Source organism: Periophthalmus magnuspinnatus, chromosome 15, assembly GCF_009829125.3.
Source record: "Periophthalmus magnuspinnatus isolate fPerMag1 chromosome 15, fPerMag1.2.pri, whole genome shotgun sequence".
In the NCBI taxonomy this organism is placed as follows: Eukaryota; Metazoa; Chordata; class Actinopteri; order Gobiiformes; family Gobiidae; genus Periophthalmus; species Periophthalmus magnuspinnatus.
In genome coordinates, this window is record NC_047140.1 from 22,178,792 (window position 1) to 22,198,274 (window position 19,483).

General features: G+C 37.6%; 1 protein-coding gene across 2 annotated transcripts in view; it reads left to right on the top strand.

Annotated features, from left to right (window-relative positions):
- The window catches only part of arid4b (AT-rich interaction domain 4B), a 57,294-nt gene that overhangs the window by 31,724 nt on the left and 6,087 nt on the right, over positions 1 to 19,483 (top strand). Inside the window, exons 8-17 of one of the 2 annotated variants that reach the window (XM_033979123.2) lie at positions 1,004 to 1,145; positions 4,522 to 4,601; positions 9,065 to 9,141; positions 11,278 to 11,426; positions 11,870 to 11,942; positions 12,564 to 12,658; positions 12,876 to 12,973; positions 13,449 to 13,632; positions 14,136 to 14,323; positions 18,804 to 18,986. In XM_033979123.2, coding sequence (XP_033835014.1) covers positions 1,004 to 1,145; positions 4,522 to 4,601; positions 9,065 to 9,141; positions 11,278 to 11,426; positions 11,870 to 11,942; positions 12,564 to 12,658; positions 12,876 to 12,973; positions 13,449 to 13,632; positions 14,136 to 14,323; positions 18,804 to 18,986 — 1,269 coding nt within the window. The remainder of the gene's footprint in view (positions 1 to 1,003; positions 1,146 to 4,521; positions 4,602 to 9,064; positions 9,142 to 11,277; positions 11,427 to 11,869; positions 11,943 to 12,563; positions 12,659 to 12,875; positions 12,974 to 13,448; positions 13,633 to 14,135; positions 14,324 to 18,803; positions 18,987 to 19,483) is intronic. The other variant, XM_033979124.2, reaches the window with a different exon arrangement.

The following is a 19,483-nucleotide window of genomic DNA, read 5'->3' on the forward strand; positions in this document are numbered from 1 at the left end:
TATGCATTTTGAAATTCTGTTAGATTTTTTTTGTATTTATTTATTATTTTATGGATGTAATGGTGACCTTTAATTGAGAGAACTATACAGAGGTTTGGGAGACTCTTGAGGTTTGCTATAGATAACACAACGGCCATGCAGATGAATGGATAAAAATACTAGTCTGATAGTGAGTGTTAAAAGTCATAAATGTGTGTTTTTATCAGTCCACTTGAACTTAATTGTCCCACATTGTTCGGCTGGAGCGGTGCTGTGTCCAACAATGTGGTCTGTAATTACACATGTACACTCTACATTCAAACTCAGCTCTGTTTGACATTCATATTCCCTGTTCTGGCCCCCTGGTGGTCAAATTTGCAGCTATTTAATAATATAATATCCATAAGCAAAGTTCATTTTCTGGTTATATTCAGAAGCTATTTTCAAACAAAGCAGTATTGATTTAAAGTTGGTGTTTTTCCTGTTTTTTTAAATCTTTGTTATGGGACTATACCCAATGCAGACTGACACGGAGGCTAATTTTTACATGGCTCAGGTTCTTTAGTGTGAGGTTATATCACGTTTTGTAGTTCTTGTTGGCTTGTCAAAAAATGGATACCCAGATACTACTCGGTGCTAAGTACTACTACGTAAACTACATACTAAATATTGAATCTGAAAAAAAGCACAAATCGGACATAATTTTAATTTAGAGTGGTCTCGAGCATAATGTGTACATTCTATTGTTTATAAATTGTGTTTTTATTATTGTTGTTTTAAACTTGATTTTAAGTATTTGTTAGCGTGAGTCAAGATTTTTTGGAGAATTTAAGTATCTTGATTAGACCTGGTGTATACCCTTTTTAATTTTTTTTTCCCCTTATAGTCCCTCTTACATGGTTAATATTCAAAATATGTTCTCACTTTAGTCTATTTAGGATGATACTTTGAAAGCCACATATTAACAGTAGTGTAAGGTGAAATATTCAATTCACTATTATAATTCAAATAATCTGACTTACAGCCAAGAGGAGGAGCTGTCTTCATCCTCGAGTGAAGAGGAGGACAGCGACCAGAGACCGAATGAGGATCTGTTTGGAAAAGTGGTGTGCGTCGAGGGCGTCGTCACGGGAGACAAGAGGAAGACCACGTGGTACCCGGCGCTGGTGAGATCACTTCTCTTCAGCACTGTTACATTATCACATTCAAACATGGGCCACTGCTGCTGCTGCTGTTACAGTCAGTGCCTTGTTCCATCGCATCTGAAGTACTGCTTACGTAACCACAGTACCAGTGTAATGGCATGCTCTTACTTAGAGGTGGGGGGAAAATGGGTAATATTGCAGTTGTAGTTTTCGAGATGTGTAAAATAAGAATATCAGGTATACCGTTGATAAAATATAATGTATAAACAGACAAAAATATGTTATCTCGCAAAGAAGGATATAATCTTTTTGTGGTAAATTTTATGGTCCATTCATGTTTTTTTGAAATACTTGAACCACAACCAAGACATTTCCTGATGCAGTGTTGAGATTTAGATGGATATTGAGATAATAATTTTTATCACTATTGCCCACCACTACTGTAAAATTTAAAAGGCAATAGGATGAATATAGAGATAGTTGGACTCTGATATTGTATATGCTTGTGTAAATAAAACCAGTGTGAATTTTATGAATGGTGAATCGAACTTGAAATTTACTAATGACCAAATAACATTAGTTTGATTTGGCTCAATAAAACAATAAAAATATAAGAGTCTAGTGATGGATAGAGCATTCACATTACATAATGGTGCAAAGTTTTTATTGAGGTGTGAAAAATATTATGGCAGAGAGAGTGTTTATAGTTTTTGTTGTACAGTTTAAATGTTGAAAATGACAAATGATTTTGGTACAGTTATAGTTATGTTATAGGTTTTGTTGACTCTATGGAAAAGCGTTTTATTTATTTTAAGGATATTTAAGAATAGGGTTTTGAGTAAAAAAAAAAAATTTAAGCTCGTGTCTGGATACTATTTCCATTGCAAGATAGGACTAGTGCCTTAGCAGAGATCAAGCTAGAGTACCTTACTTCTAGTTTTGCACATTATAAAACCTTTCTTTACACGGTCTATCATTTCTTTTTTTTTTTCAATCCTGCCATTGTACTTCAGTTGCAGAGTTATAATACATTTATGTTAACCCACTTTCTTGCTTACAGAAAACAAAAAAAAAGGAAAGTGAATTTTCCTAACAAGTGCAATAATCTATCTGCACAGACGCAGAGCTTTGCGAGTGTCTTGTCTCCGCCCTCAGCTGTCAGCCTCTGTTAGCAGCACAAGAGGCACTGACAGGCGTTGTTTGTTTATGTAAGTCTAACATGCACAAGTTGGATCCAGTGCAGAGGAACTGTCTCTTTAACAGTGTAGCCTGCGTGACCCCGCCTCCTTCAGTTTGTTATTCTTGGCTGCCCGATCGAGCTCGCTGCCGCCTCCTTGTGACGCATCTGGGGAAGTGCATAATAGAGCAGTCTGTCAGTGTTTACAATGTAAGTGAGGATGAGGCACAGGGTGGAGCAGTGTGCAGAGGGATTCAGGCAACGCTACAAAAAAATACTTGTCAATTTGTTTTGTTGCTGAAATCTATGGAAATACGTTCTACACTAAATTAAGAGGCTACATAGATTAGAGAGTGAAATGTGATCATGTTGGTCTCTGGGCAGAAAATGTAGGGTTGATTAAATGATGTTATCCTGTGAAATGTCTTTATAGATATTTTAAAAGTACTGTTAAACACAGAGTGGTAGTAGTTTGTTTAATGGGTGGTATGATGACAGTTGAACAATTGAAACGTGATCTGATGTAGCACTATGCGTAAACATAGACCATAATGGAGCTTGTCTAATAGGAGTGGGTGGGAAAGTGTCTGAGAGTGGATCTAACCAATCACAGTGATCATACTTGAACAAGATACTTATTAATAACATATAAATATACTAACTGCTTGAATTGTGATTTAAAATTATGGTCTTGCCTCTGGGGGAAAAAATTGTGATGATTTAGATATCGATGAAGACCATTTGAAAAGTCTTCATAAAAGTTTTAAATTTGCCCTATAAATCTATGTATGAAGCTATTCACAACTATTATTAGTAGGATTTACTATGATCCTCAGTTGATTTTAGCTTCTAAATTATAGTTTGTAGACCAAAGCAACACTGTGTGTCATATAGGTTTGATATATAATTACTTTGCTGTCAATGTTATTAGTATAGGTGCATTGGGTAACATCCAAAAACTACTTGTAAAAAGTTGTTCAAAGATAAAATCACATACATCTCTCACACAAACCTCTCAATAACAGTAAATAAAATGGATAAACTTAATAAGCTTAAATCTACACATTATTAACTCCACTTATAATGTTGCCATGATGAGCTCTGTACATGTGCAAAGCAGACAGGATCATACACTAAAGACAAGAGAGGCAGTGTAGAAAATGGTACTCGCTGCTGCCTCCTGTCTGCTTAACTTTGTCATTGCGCCTGCTCCTCTGTTGTAGTCCTTTTTCCAGTGAGCAGCAGTGGCCCATGCTGTGAGTGGGCTGAGCATGGCAGCAGCTATACACTCATCTCCTCATCTCCCTCAATGTGTGCGTCTCGGTTTCACAGACAGAAATGTTTTCATTCAAACAAAGGCCAATCTGATGAATGACACATCTTTAGTCAATGATGGATGAGAACTCGTCCGGCTTTCAGTTCCGATTCACCATTCAACACATTATAATCCATAAACTTTACTTTTTCCACATTTTTGTAGCTATATCAGCTGTCTCATTTTCATAATATATGTGCCAGTGCTGGACTTTTCCACAATATCAACTCAGATACTTAAAATACCAGCCCTTTCAAATGTAACCATGTTTTGATATATATATATATATATATATATATATATATATATATATATATATATATATATATATATATATATATATATATATATATATATATATATATATATATATATATATATATATATATATATATATATATATATATATATATATATATATATATATATATATATATATATATATATATGCGCTACAGGTGAAGCAAAACAATATAAAACTACCAGTTTATTGTGGATTGATATAATGGTATTGATGGTATTTCACTTAAATATTATTGAATTAAATCACCAAAATTCAGCATCCATGTCTAATTTTTATGATACTAGATCACTATTTTTTTATATGGATTATCCTGTCTGCGTTTTTTATGCAATTTTACTTTGTAAGGAAGGAACAATGGTGAATGAGTGACAAATTACAGTTCAATATATGTGCTCTCAAACTGACCACTCAAAGTCAAATTTCAGAACATTATGGCTTTTTAGACATATTTGATACAAGAAAAAATATACTTATCACTTCATATTTTAAATTGGCAGAACACTCAAATTCCTCCAGTCAAAAATCTGTCCCTTTTTCCCTGTTTGTCCTGGCAAACTCCAACCAACATGGTTTTGACCTCCGACCTCTTTGTGTTGCCTAGGTGATCTCCCCGGACTGCCACGACGATGTCACCCTGAAGAAGGACAACGTCTTTGTCCGATCATTCAAGGATGGAAAATTGTGAGTGTTTCATAATTTCTGCACAATCAGACATTTCTGAATCTTAAAAAGTGTTCTGTTTATCAATGGCTGAATGTTGAGTGTATTACAGGCCTTGTTTCATTCAGGTTCTAACTACTTCAGACTTCATTCCCTACTCGTGTGGAAACTAGGCCTGGTCAGTGCTTATTCAGGCCCCTCTGAGTTTTATTTCAAGAGAATAAAATATGAACTTCATGTGAGTTAGAGAACTCACAACACGTTCTTAAGGAGACCTCACAACACGTTCTTAGTAGCGCCTAATTCACCTACATCCAGCTACGAACAGCACATCACTTATTTACATTTAATTTACATAAAGATGTATATGTATTTAGTAAGAAACACCGTGTGAACTTCCATATACTGTATGGCCAATATGGTCTTGACATTATGACATGTGAAAGCGCAAGGGAGAGAGTGAAATGAGGAAGTCGGGTAGAGCGCGTGTGCCGACTACCGTTTTAAAGCTTTAGCAAACACAAATGAACACACTCAGTGAGGGCATATTTGAGCCACCAACATATTGAAATAAGTGAAGCTGTTCATCATATTTATCAAGCCTTCCATGAGTAGCAGACCCACGATAACTAGGTGTGAATGCCAGGCCAACTGAATGTATTCTTTGAAATGAGCAGAGATTCAATCTGTTTAATTGAATTGTATGCTCAGCTTAAACTTAAGGACATCCCAGCTCCATTTCTCCACATTAGTTTCTTCTTGGTCGTGTTTCTCTTTGGAGTGTGAAATATCGGCATTGTAGTTCCCCTGAGCCTGCTCCCGGCATGAGAGCGCAGCACCGAATTGTTTTGTCTGTGGTTGGAGCAGGAATAGGAGCTGTCAGGAGCGCTCTGCTGCTGCTGCTGGTTTACTGTATAGAGACATGTCTATGAATCTTTATACAGGGGGATCCACACTAGATTTAAGTTCGCTGTACCTCCCCTGGTGCAAAGATTACACCAGCTGTCTGTTTGAATTCGGGAAGATTTTTATATATTTAAAGTACTGGTAGTTGTTGTACTATGGGGATTTCAGGAACACAGGACATCAAAGTTTAGTGTTGTGATTATTGTGAGAAGAAACATCACAATTTAAGGATTGTTTATGATTGTTGACAACATGACCAAACAGCAGTAAAATCCTTAATTTACTACATTCACACTTTCTTTCACATTATCATTATCCTTCTAGTATGGGGCCATCTTTATGGACTCAAACTTTAAGAATGATAAAGTAAACTTAATGTGACATAAATGGCCAAATAAAAAAGCACTTCACATTTAGGTTTACTTTACAGTGTAGAGCAGGGGTGCCCGAAATTTTTTTCTCTGCCAAAATGAACGTGCATTAGCTGGTCGAGGACTAAAACTACAAACCTAAGACAGTACATAAAATGTTTGGATCGGCCTCGCTTCCATCTTGTGCATTTTTATTGCAAAATCTAATCAAAATTGATTCTTGGAATCTCAGTGGGCAAATTAGACTCCCTGGAGGACAAAGTTTAGCCCACGGGCCCCACTTTGGGTGCCCCTGCTATAGACAGAATTGACTTCTATAATAGAGTTGAGCTGATATTGACAAAAAATATATATATTTAATATTCGTGTTACCCTACTGATGATGATCTGAATCAGATAATTTTTTTTCACTGCATTCAGAAATGTGCTAAAATATGCATGTAAAAGTCTTGGTTGTGGTCAAATTTACAGGCAATTTTTGCTATACTTGAACCTCAAGTTATTTATGCGATGAGCTTCCTGTTATATGAGCCCATTTTGAGGACAGTTGACCAAGATATAATATTTGAAATAGTTAATTATCATGGCATTATTATCATTCTGAAATCCATGAATACTACATCTCATTCTAAGCACAGCTTGTTGTAAAGATTAGACCTGGTTTTCTGTTTGAATTGAGAAAGACTTTTTTCACATTCAGAAACACCTGTGGTTGTTGTACAAGTTGAGATGCATGTTTTTGGAGATGGGAGATATGCTGGAGGCAGGGAACGAGAATTTCCAATATGAATACTATAAAGAAACCGCTTTCTTATATGCGTGTTGGGAATACAAATAGTGGTGATAAATCAAAGACTTGTGGGAGCTTGTGAATTATTTGCTCTTATGTACAAGTGCAAATTGGACCATCTTTCTTTGTTTTTTTCATATTCCGTAAACTTGGAAGCATATTGCATCCACTGGAGGTGTGAAATAACATTTGCATTCCTTATGTTTTGGATCACAACGTGTTTTTGCTAAAATAAGGTTTATATGTTGGCAGTAATTTCTGATGGCAAAAATTTGTAAAAAAAAAAGTAGTTTGAATTTTGATCTAAATGTATCCAAAATATACTTGGTTTCATTTGCATTAAATGATTATTTAAAATTTTGAAGGAATTTTGGGTTTAATTAAAATTGCTGCAATTTCAAAATTTCCCGATCAGCAGATGCAGCACTTGTGCAAAACAGTATCATTTGCACGTAAATGTATGTGGCTTTCTCTTAAATGGCAACTGATGGAATTATAAATGTAATAAAAAGTAACAGGCCCAAAATTGAGCCTTGGGGCACTTTGTTGCTTAAAGTTAAACATGTTTATTTAAAACCACAGGCTACTGCTGCCTGGGTCCTGTTTGAAAGATAATGATCTACTGAATCAAAAGCTTTAAATCAATAAACAGAGCTACCCAATCTTGTTTGTCATTGCGGGCTGAGAAAATGTCATTTAGAACTTTTGCGGTTACAGTGACAGTGTTATGCTCTTTTCTGAAATCTGATAAGACTTCAAAATGGAGCATTTATTTAAATAAATTGTAACTTGATTTGCAACTAACTTTTCTAAAACTTTTGCAAGACAAGGTAATTTGGATATTGGCCAGAAATGATTTACATTTTTAGTTGTCCCATTTTTATGTAAAGAAAAACCATGTCGTATCAATTCAAATGGCAGCTATACCAAAATTATAGAAAACATTAAAAAGTAACACAGATAATAGAGGTTGAAGTAAATATGTGAATAAGTGAAAGGACTTAAAGATAAAGCTAAAAATACAACAACATGTAGCTATTAGACAAATAGATGATTTAGCTTTGGGTTTGATGTGAGATGCACATCTCACATCAAACTACTTTACATCCTTCTAATCCAGGTCTGAGCACTTGTGAAATGGGGCCAATCAGTGTGTTCTAGTAAAAGTGTGACAGGTTAAACTGATTTCACAAAACATAGCTTACATAAGTTCATAATTTTACTTCCTGATTGGACATTGGCAGCTGGTGTTACATACTGTAAACGGTGTAAACTTGTGTTGATTAGTTTTGATTGGATAAATCAAAATGCATGACAACACCTTTATTTTTTTCAATGAATACTTTAACTGTCACAAAAAATGTATTCATTGCTCGTAATTTGTTCCTGCAATTAGTATAGACTTGTGTATTGATGACAAGGATAAAGGGATTACATTTCAGTCCTCTGTGATAGTTCCTGTCTGTCTCAACATTTATTTCACAAGCATTTCTTTACAAACTGCTTCTTGGCCGATGTAAATGTGTTAAAATTTACACCCCAGGTACTATCCCACCAAATGAAATAATAATTAGAAAAACGTGTACATTTGTCATATGCATTTCTGTAGTAAAACTATAATGAACTAAGTCAACTAGTTTGTGATTGCATTTTTCAGATAATGGCGCTGAAATTTATTATGCAAAATGACCTCTTCTTCAGCACTCTGCCATCTCCCTTGTAATAACAGCTGTCTAATTATATACATTTTTTAATACCTTTATCTTTAGCCACAGACCCCCTTAGTTTATTGTTTCTGGGCAGTTTCTCTCCCCTGCTCCTGGTGCTGCACTGGAGGTCAGCTTGTTCACTTTGCATTGTTGGCGCTAACCATTCATTCTTCTCTGTGCCATTTTGGAAAACAATGGCTTAGAAAAACCTTGGCAAACTCAAAGTAAGGTCAAATCCAGCAAGGGAGACAGCGGTTTTCGGGGTGTTGTTGTTCTTGCTCCTCAGATTACACCTTGAAAGTGTTGCTGCCATATTTTTAAGTTTGGGAAATGTCAGTGATATTTGGGTACACCAGTCAGCCATAATATAATGACCATTGTAAGGATAACTTTTCCATCCTTGTTGAATATTTTATAATGGAAACAAATGGGTTTGTCACAATATCCAATTTTAGTGTTGCAGTTGTTGTGAGAAGAATTACTACTGACACTGTGACCAAACAACAGTGAAATATTTAATTCATTCTCTAGTTCTCTGTTTTATGTAGCACGATATATGAAGTATCTAACTAGTTTTATAGAACAAACTTTTTCTTAGACAAAGTAAAGTTAAAGGCCCTGTACCCAATTTATAAACTCATTGATGCAGTGTCAGTATAAGTCAATGGAAGAATCATTGATTGAAATTCATTTGCTTTTATTTTTCAGTCACATGGTGTTACGAAAAGATGTGAAAGAGGTCAACCCAGATTCTCCTCCAAAAGCCGATGCCACGCTCAAGCCAGGTGAGTTTAAGAATACACAAAATCTGCAGTTTTTTAACTATAGCACAAAGTGTACCTACTCTGTGGGCTGGTCGCTTGACACACTAGACAGAAAGAGGGATGCTGGTGGTAAAAAGAGAATTTCTGTTTTGTTCTCACCGCGTTGGAGCTCCTGTCACTTCTGAGTCTATTCTTATTTGAAGTCCTCACCAGCTTTTTTTTTTTTTTAAACCGTGACCCAATTTCCCTGTTGCAGTTTTCGTAATTACATTGAGAAAGTGCGTTGTGTTTTCTTGTCAGGGAGCACACAGGTGGTCCGTGCACAGTAGGGCCGTCGTCGCGGTTACAAAAGCCGAAAATGAGGATCTGCTGGTGTCTCTTTGAAAACACCTGAGACTCTGGGGCTTTGAGCTCACGCTGCGTCAGCTTTGTCAAGTCTTTTCATGTGTGGTAAAAATAGTTTTGCTAATACGCAGTCATTATATGTATTTTGGGTGACAATTTGATGGGAATAGAAGACAAATGCTTGCTTATATTTAGGAGTCATCTTCATTATAGAATTTAAATTAGACGGGTTTTGTTATTTCCATAGATAATTTGCATCATTAAGATGACAGGTGGCGAGCTCCATATAACTGTTTAGTATGTGCTTTGAATCTAATCCAAATCAGTTTCAATACTAAACAGTAAGTTATATCATGATGTTTTATATGTTAAAATGAAAGGTCCTATGAATCCCGAATCCCAAATGACTGCTAGATTGCGTTGGCAAAAGGAAGGATTCTCTGAGCACGTCTTGTTTTCAGCACCTCCCTCTAGTGGTTAGCAAGGATGAAATAGAATTCATGTGTCAAAAACTACTGTGATTCTTAGTCATCATAAATACAGCCCTAAAGCTAACCATAAGTGATCAGAACAATGGTACGTTTTGTCACAATTTGCTTCCCTGGATGGTGGATGCAATGGTTTTTAAAAAGAGGAATCAAGATTTATAGATTACAATGTGTTGTCATATACCAGCAATAAAAGTAGTCATTTGGAAATATGGGCAGAGAAGTATCCTCAAATTAAACAAAGCACTACACTAATGCTATTTATGTTGTAGTACTTGTTAAAAGTTTAGTGTAATATAGGCCCTTAAAGTAATTTGTTAATCTGCAATACTAAACATTTGCTTTCAGCCTTGTTTCTACTTAGGTTAATCCCTTTACTGACACCTTCAAATTGTTCACATCTGCCAACGTCTCCTCCATCTTTGTCTGCGGATTAACTCTCTTCTTGTTTACTGTTTGAAGTGACTATAATCTCTGTGTGACTGGAGTTTCGCGTCTGCAGTAACAATGATGGGCAGCTCTCATTAGAGGAGAGTACCAGTATATGGTCTTATGTGTCACTGTCAGTTTGGGCAGGTACTAATCTCAGGATTGACTTTATTGTACTCACTCATTATACGTGAATAATATCCAAACTTTATACAATACCCCTCATAAATGGCCACTGCATGCATACATGTAGGATTCAGCAATGTCGCATTGCCATTTTGCCATAAATAAAAAAACAAATTAATGTTTTCTTTAAACGACTCATATTACACTATTTTCTGTTCTATGTTATAATGTTGTTTCCTCATCAAAAATATACCTGTATACCTGGAGTTATATTTTGGTCATTCACACATGTTTAACTTGTAAACCCTGCAAATTTAGCCCGTGTTCTTCATTCCAAGTGAAAACACTCTGTTCCACATTGTGATGTCATGCGGCAATACAGGAAGTACTCTACTATGTTTTTAAACTCCATACGCCTTCACTAGAATCATTTGGATAATTTCAGGTCTGAAATTGACACTGTTAATTTGAAAACTATCACTGCATGATATCACAAGGTGGAAAAGAGTATTTTGAGCTTTGGAGATGTAGACAGACTAATAATAAAGGATTACTCAAACATGTGTGATTGATACATGCGACTCCTGGTACATTTTTCACGAGGTAACAACATTCTAACATGGCTTGGTGTCATAACCTAAATTGGACTCCCTAGTTTTTAATGCCCTCATCTGAAAATCAGCTGTGACGTATTTACTTGGCACTGATATGTTAATTTGAAATTTCAGTGTCGTGACAACCCTTCTGTATATATGTGTGTGTGTATCAGCTCTGGACGCAGCCCTGGAGTTCCTGCAGCAGCTGGTGGTGCCGAGCGGCTGGAAAACAGAAGTGAAAGAGGAGAGCTCGAGCAGCGAGGAGGATGATGACGAAGAGGAGGAGGAGCAAGAGGAAGATGCCAACACACAGGAGGAGGAGGTACTGAATGTGTTTATAGTAAGACGGAAAGATATATATACAAAAATGATGTATTTGAAAACTGTATGACTGCAGTACTTGCCAATTTAAAGTAAAATGTTCCAATGCTGAAATGTAAAAGTCCAAAGCCAGGCTAAATTAGGTCTCCACTTGATCGGGATGAAAATGGAACTTCTTGAACATTTTTAAGTAACTAGATGTTTTTATTTTAAGCTTCTTTAAGAAAAACATCTGAAATGTACTACATGCGGTAGCATTACCTGTGATTTTACTTAAATTGATCTTTTGTTATGAATACTGTGTGAGCTGTGATAATAGTAGTGTGATATATTGTGTAGTCCTCGTAGGTCATGTTCTGTACTGTAGACATGGGCCACATAAAACAGAATGTAACACTGTGTATTTTTGTGTGTGTGCGTGTTTGTGTATCTGTGTGGGAGCAGGAGGAGGTGGAGCCTTACCCCGAAGAGAGGGACAACTTTCTGCAACAGCTTTACAAATTCATGGAGGACCGAGGTGAGCGGCCAACAGGGACATCATACATCGTACATCATACATCATACTGAAAAGTCATAAAATTATCCAGTTTTTAAGAGACAAAATACTCATATTTGAATAATCATTAACTGATCTATTCAGACTCAAACATGCAGAGAGCTGAGGTTTTAATGCTAAAACAAAGCTATAATTACACGTAAATGAGTAGATTTTGTGTTTTTGGTGAACACTCTTTCATCTTTATATATACTCAATCAGGATGTCCTCAAGCCACTTCACATTAGCTTTATCTGGGTCAAATTTAGTTTCATGGGCCTTTTGCAACGTAAACAACTAATCCATTAATTAAAAGAATAACCTCTAGATTCATCAATTAACATTGATTAAAATTTAACTTGTATTTGGCCTGCAACTAATTAGATGTATTCTTTCAAACACATTTGCTTGCACTGTATTTGGGCTGGATTGCCTAAATATCAGTTATCGAGATGATTCATATTGAAAACAAATATTGATATAATATTGAGTGATATTAAATGATGAAGTAACTGGTTGGTTTGTGTGAGATTTTAACCAAGACGTCTGTATTGTATGTTTTTCTCTCTTTTTACCATCTCACTCTTCTTCTCTCCTCCTCAGGGACTCCCATCAATAAGCGTCCTGTCCTGGGCTATAGGAACCTGAACCTGTTTAAGCTCTACAGACTGGTGCAGAAACTGGGCGGCTTCGACAATGTGAGTCCCGAGTCCCGTCCCGAGTCCCGTCCCGAGTCCCGTCCCGAGTCCCGTCCCGAGTCCCGTCCCGAGTCCCGTCCCGAGTCCCGTCCCGAGTCCCGTCCCGAGTCCCGTCCCGAGTCCCGTCCCGAGTCCCGTCCCGAGTCCCGTCCCGAGTCCCGTCCCTGATTTGGACTATGCTCAATATTGACTCTCTGTTCTTCTGTTCTTTGCTCAGATTGAAAGTGGTGCAGTTTGGAAACAAGTCTACCAAGATCTGGGCATCCCTATCCTCAACTCTGCAGCTGGCTACAATGTCAAATGTGCTTACCGCAAGTATGTACACAGCGTGGGTCTTTCTACTTTCATCCACTTTTATTTCAAATCAAACACAATTGCGAGCACGTAGTGTGAACAGGGAGAATAGGGTTGCAAGATTAATTGTGCAATCAATCAAACTAGCAAATTAAATGGCTACAGTTAAAAAAACACAAAGGAAACAATTATTTAGTACAATATCCTCTGCAAAAAATTGAACATCCCATCTCCATGCAGTTTTATTGTGTATAAATGTTAACTTTGTAGTTTATAGACTAAGTATTATTAATCATCAATTTGGTAACATAAAGACCACCAAAACTTTCTTTTTATGAGAATTATTTTTTCCTCAAAATTCAGCCCTATTGTAGTGCATTTTCATCCTTTCATATGGTCACCTCAGGGTTCTTCTTTCAGCCTTACTTTTCTCTCAGAACACAATGGGATCCCAAGTTCAAAGACTAAAATCAAAACATTGTGTTGCTTCTTTCAGGTACTTGTACGGCTTCGAGGAGTACTGTAACTCCACAGCCATCAGCTTCAGGATGGACCTCCCACTGAAACAGGGGCCGAAAGCGGAGGGGAGGCCCGAGGGGGAGAAAGGAGTTGCCGTGTCCAGTTCAGAGGAGCAAAAAACACAGGACGAACCAGGAACAGCACAGTTCACAGCCTGCAAGGTAGTCTGTCTAATACTGTTGCGCTCTGGTCTTTCACACCATAGGTATAATCACAATGGGAGAATATGGCAAGTCAATGTTATAAAGTGCATAAATATCTTACTGTACAATATTGATTTCCACTCCCAGCGTAGTCTTTTTTTTTGCAGCTTTGATGATGACGGCTTTTTCAAAATCAGCTTTAAATACTAGCACTCCCGCCATCACTCATGTCCAATGTATTGTACTTTATTGTGACTTTTTATAACCATTGGTTTAATGTTGTCTATTTAAAATAATGCATAGATTGATGTCATTGATTTTTTATTTTTTTATTTATTTTTTTACAAGTGAACCATAGTTGCACTTTATTTTGATGTTTTTCAGTCTGATTACTGGACTATTCTCACTAATCAATGTCTAGACTTAAGCTACAAATAATAGCAGTTAAATAACAATATTCAAGGTTATGCAACTTTTGATTCTATTGTTGCTATTGTGACGTGTGAACTTTTTTAATCCAGGAGGAGAAGCTGGATGCGCACAACAAAGTGGAGAGTGAATCCTCAAAATCTGATCAAAAAGAAAACAACATAGAAGAGGTGGATTCAAATAAAGCAGATGCAGAAGAGGGCTCCTCAATGGGACGACTGGGACCCGAAAACCTGAAACAGGACCCGGACGAGGAGCAGGACACCAAAGACAACTCTGGGTAGGTCAAAGAAGCGGCTGTTGAATTGTATCAGGTTTAAACTGGTTTCACTGTAGTGAGGCTTTGTCAGCATGTGCAGGTAGTCAGAGGTTTATGTTTTTCAAATATAAAAATACCTACTCACTGCTATTGCTGTTCTGGGAAAACAAAGCAAAAACAATTATCCACAACCAAAGATAGCAGAAAAAGTGGTATTGATTTGTTGTTGAGTATCACCTTCCTGTAATAAGGCTAAGTTCTATGGCTACGATATTAAAAGGAACTATTGTTTTCATTCAATTATTTTTAAACATTTAAATTAAGAAAAATAATCCATAGAACAAAAATGTATGTATGAAATAGGAAATATATATATAATCATAATATACACAGGGCATCATTTGCAAAGAAGAAAACTGACAAAGTGTTTTTAAAGGTACACTATGTAGCTTTTCTAGTTGCCTGGATTATTCCACAATATGGCATTAAACATATCCATCTTTCATTTATTCTATTACAGACGCATTTATACTTTGAACAACACAATTTCTCACATTGCCCCTCCACAGATCTGACCTGTAATGTGGTCTGGGGGTGGCGTCATTTGCTCATGGAAGCAAAGCAATAATATCTCTATGGAGGCAAGCAGCCATCAGAAAAAGTTACAAAGTGCACCTTTAAATATATTGAATGAACTATTTATCGTAGAGAACGTGTTTTAAAATGAAAGACAAATGTGATATTTCTAGACAGATATTTCTAGACAAGTGTTGACAAAGCCTCCCTCGGTAAATACTGTAGTGCACTCCTCTCTCCGCTCTAACCTGAAGCTTCTCTGTCTCGAGCTTTGGCCTTTTGCTATAATTATTTCTGTGGCATCAGCTGGGCCAGACATCCCTCAGCCCTTTGCTCTCCTCCCCCCGACATGTCACACACATCCTGTCTTTCTTCCTCTTCTTCCCTTTGTGACACTCGCTCTTTTGTCTTGTCTATCTTACTTCTTTTTTTACTTCTATTTTATTTTCTGTCTTTCTCCCCTCCTCCCTTCTGGAGTCTTTCACTCTGTCTCCTTCCTCTCTTTCCCCTCCTTTTTCTTATTTCCTCCCTCTGCGTCACCCTTTCTCTTTCTCCATCCCCCTCACTCCATCTGGCTCTCCCCACTCTTCTTCCTCCTTTATATTCCTCCTCCTCTCTCTCACCTCTTTCTATCCATCTTTCTCCATCACTCTTTCCCCTCCTTTCTCCTACCTTTTCCTTTCCTTTTCTCACTGTCCCTCCTCCTCTCTCTCACTTTCTAACCAATCTTTCTGTCCATCCTCCTCACTCTCCCTCTATCTCTCTCCCCTCTCGCCTTCTCTCTCTCTGACTGTCTGTAAAGATCACGCCTCCACTTGTGTCGGTTCTTGGTCTTTTCCTGAACCTTCTGCTCTTTCCTCCCTCTCTCCTCCCTCTCTCCTCCTTCTCTGTGTTCTTTGGCTTTTGATGTTCGACTTCTCTAAATGTTACACGTGCGTGAGTGTTGTCAATGATGGATTACACCAGAGATGCGTGGCGGAGCACTGCTGTAGACTTTTACTGTGGACTATTTTCTTGTTTTAGACACTTTGCTGGCTGCACTGGTTGAGTCTTTGTTGATATAGTCCTGGTTGAGCTTATTTAGTCTTGCCCTTGTAGACCTGTTTCATATTCCAGAAAGCTAAAATCTAGTCCTCGTTTAGTTCTAAATATGTCTTCTTTAGCCCTTGTTGTTGGTCCTGGTTGAGCTGAGGTAGCCCTGGCTTAGTCCTGTGATATGTTTAAAAAATAGGATTCTGTTCAGCATTCAGGAGCATTAATACTGGAATTAAGACTGAACTATGAACTGATAAACTAATACAAGAATCCTATACATGTCATATTTGTAGAGGTCTACACTACAGTACAACTACAAACTAAGATTTTTCTATAAAAAGATGCAATTTTGTTCTTTGCAAATTACATTCTATTATTTAAATAACTGCAGCCTTTGATAACTGTGCCTCATATTGTGTTTTCAATAACATATTCTAAAAACAGATAATAGACATATAAACAATGCATGTATTGTATAGGAACCCATGTTCACTACATTTACCACTATACAGTGTTAAAACATTTAACCTGTTTAAATAATTATTTGCCTTTTTTGTGATTTGCTAATGGATTTTACATTGCAATTTTGATTCAACTGGGACGTATATTGCAGCCCTATTGTTATGTTGTGAGTGCTCAAAAACATACTACCAATGTCACACATCATAACACTGATCTCTCTCAAAAAAAAAAACACTACCCCAAACTCTCTTTTAGCCAGTTTGATCTCACTTTATGCTTCATTTGAGTTTTTATTAGACACATCCTTGTCCTGGGGCTGGTGTGATGGTGATGATAGACAGACTCGGTGACTGAATCCTCCTGATCTCAGTATCTCTCATACTCACTGCTGCTGGAGCCTGGGTTTGGTGTTCAGACCGGCCCTCGCGTTGATAATGATCTGATAATAACTTTCTCTGATTGTATCGTCTGTTTGAGGTTTACAGCTTCAGTCTGGATCAAGCCTGGGCTTAGAGAGTTTCTGTTGGTATTAGTCCACTGACTTGAAGTATGCTTTCCTACACAGTAACAACAACAGTATAAGGCAGCTGTGCGATATGGCAGTAAAATCAAATCATGATCTGATCCTTGTAACCATCTATTGTGTTTTGTTGATGTCTTTGTATTATGATTCAAAGCTTTTCTGTTTAATGCAGCTCCATAATCAAGCACCTTTACTTATTCACTGCTGCTATTGGTTAGCCTCATCATGTGCTAAGTGAGTGACAGGTGGATTTAACCAATCACTGGGCTTTCATATGGTTTCGGATAAATCGGATATGTACAACTTTCCAAGTGGAACCTGCACTTGCACATGAGCAACTGTTTTTTTGCTCAAGAAATGAGAATTTTAGAGCAGGGATGTTTTTATTGGTGGAAGTCAAGAGTTTACAGTATATGTGACAAAGTACAAGATGTATTGTATCAAGTCACGATTAAGCTTCGGAGAACTAAGCCACTTCTGAAGAGGTTTTTGCTCAAACACATCGAGTCACAGATAAGTGTATTCCCAGCATCTGACTAAAAGCACATGGACGTCACAGGTCAAGTGAACGAGCACTGCCCTAGCAGAAATCTTCCATACAAGCTGTTTGACACAATAAAAGTGTCATTTGTCACTTAAAAATAATATATAGAAACAAAGCTCAATTATGATTAAATAAAAAAAAAGCTGTGAGATTTCAAATGATTTTAAATGTATATATTTATTCGACATATTGCCCATCACTACTAACCTGGCCCACTCCAGATTTATGTGTAGCATTCTGAATTGAGTTCTACTAATTTTTCAGTCTAGAACGGTGGAATGTCATGATGAATATTTGAACGTGATTAGTCGAAGCAGAACAAGTCAAAAAATCTAACTTTTGTTAAGTCCACTTGAGAGAAAAGCATCTTACTTGTCCCCAAATGCACAAAGTGCTCCCTCTGCACATTTTTCACAAACAAAATAGTCTATATTTTCTATAAAATAGGCTGAAGTACTTTGGCTTCACCATGTTTGTTTTTGGTGTTTCACCTTTGACTTCCACACAAACCTGAATGCTGCTCTGTCATTGCTCCGCCAAATTTTAATGTTACAGTGTGAGTATGTCAAGATGGATTCTCATGAGTTTGTGAACTTCGTGAAAACGAAATAAACGAAGAAAACTGTGTTGAGAGTTTGCGTGATCTAATTTCATTTGTTTGATCTAATGGAAGTGCGTTGTGCACTTGTAATGACCTTGTCTTTGAGCAAAAGGCATACTGTTGTTTATATTGTACTGAAATAGTGGATTGCGTTTTGATGCTTTTGAGAAAGGTTTTTCTTGTTAATAGTTTGTTTAAAGTGTGCTGTTAGGAGGGGGATGGTGGTAGGCTTGAGAGGGGTCTGTTTTGCAGCTGTTTGTTGTGGCACTTGACCAAATTGTACTCTATGCTCCTCTTTTTAACCCTTTGTAGACCAGCTGCGCTGCTTGCCAAGGCGTGCTTCGCTGTGCTAACCTGACCCTGTGCCTTCTATGGCCTGTACTGTACTGGCAATGCACCTTCCCTCTGGCTCTCACTGGCTCCCCCTTGTGGCTTTGTCTATACACTGGGTGAATGGGATTGAGTGTGTTGTGTGAGGCTGATGATACAATTACCATAAGAGATTTTTATTTATTTTTTTCCATGAACAGATATTAATTTTACTTTTGTTTATTCTCCATGTTGTTTTCTTTTGACTGGTTTAGGTGTAGCTTACACTAGTTTTGAGGTACATGGAAAGCTAATTAAGTCTTTATATAGACAATGTTGCTAATTTAAGACAGGTGAGAGTAGATGAGATAGCGCGTGGGTGTGGGGAGGGGGCCTGTGGTCTGGTGATCTCAGTCTAGGGCCAGGAAGTGCTGAACTGTTTTTCTTGCAGGGATGACAGCAGTCAGGAGGGGGAGGAGGGGGAGGAGTTTGAGTGTTACCCCCCGGGGATGAAGGTGCAGGTGAGGTATGGGCGAGGCCGCTCTCTGAAGACGTACCAGGCCACTGTGAAAGAGGCAGACGTGGAGGGGGGACAGGTGCTCTACCTGGTGCACTACTGTGGCTGGAACATCAGGTAAGACAGGGCCTGGGGAGAACCACCTAACTCCACAATCACCTAAAACTACATCTGTTAACCTCAGCTCACAGAGCGATCCCTGCAGCCACGCAGCACATCCTCCCCTCTGATCTCAAACCAGGCCATCTAGTGGTCAAACTGAACTAGTCTTTCCTGAGCTCCCTCTAGACCTGAAGTCTTGTTTCCACTGGAGGGTACGGCAAGGACTGTCAGCATGGCACAGTTTAGTATCTGTTAAAGCCTCTGTAGCCTCTGCTACATAAACATGTGTATGCGTATTTTTCCCATGGCATAACTAGCGCGAGATAAAGATCGGATAATGTTATATGCAAGGCAATCTAAAGGAGAGATCTAACATTCATTGCAATTTATTTTACTTCAAGCACACATTTTTTGAGTGAAACTTTTCCATTTTCAAAATTGACCCTGTCCCTTGTTTGCTAAAACTTTCTTGGTCCCTTCACTCAGAACAGTCTCTAAATTGGTTGAGTACA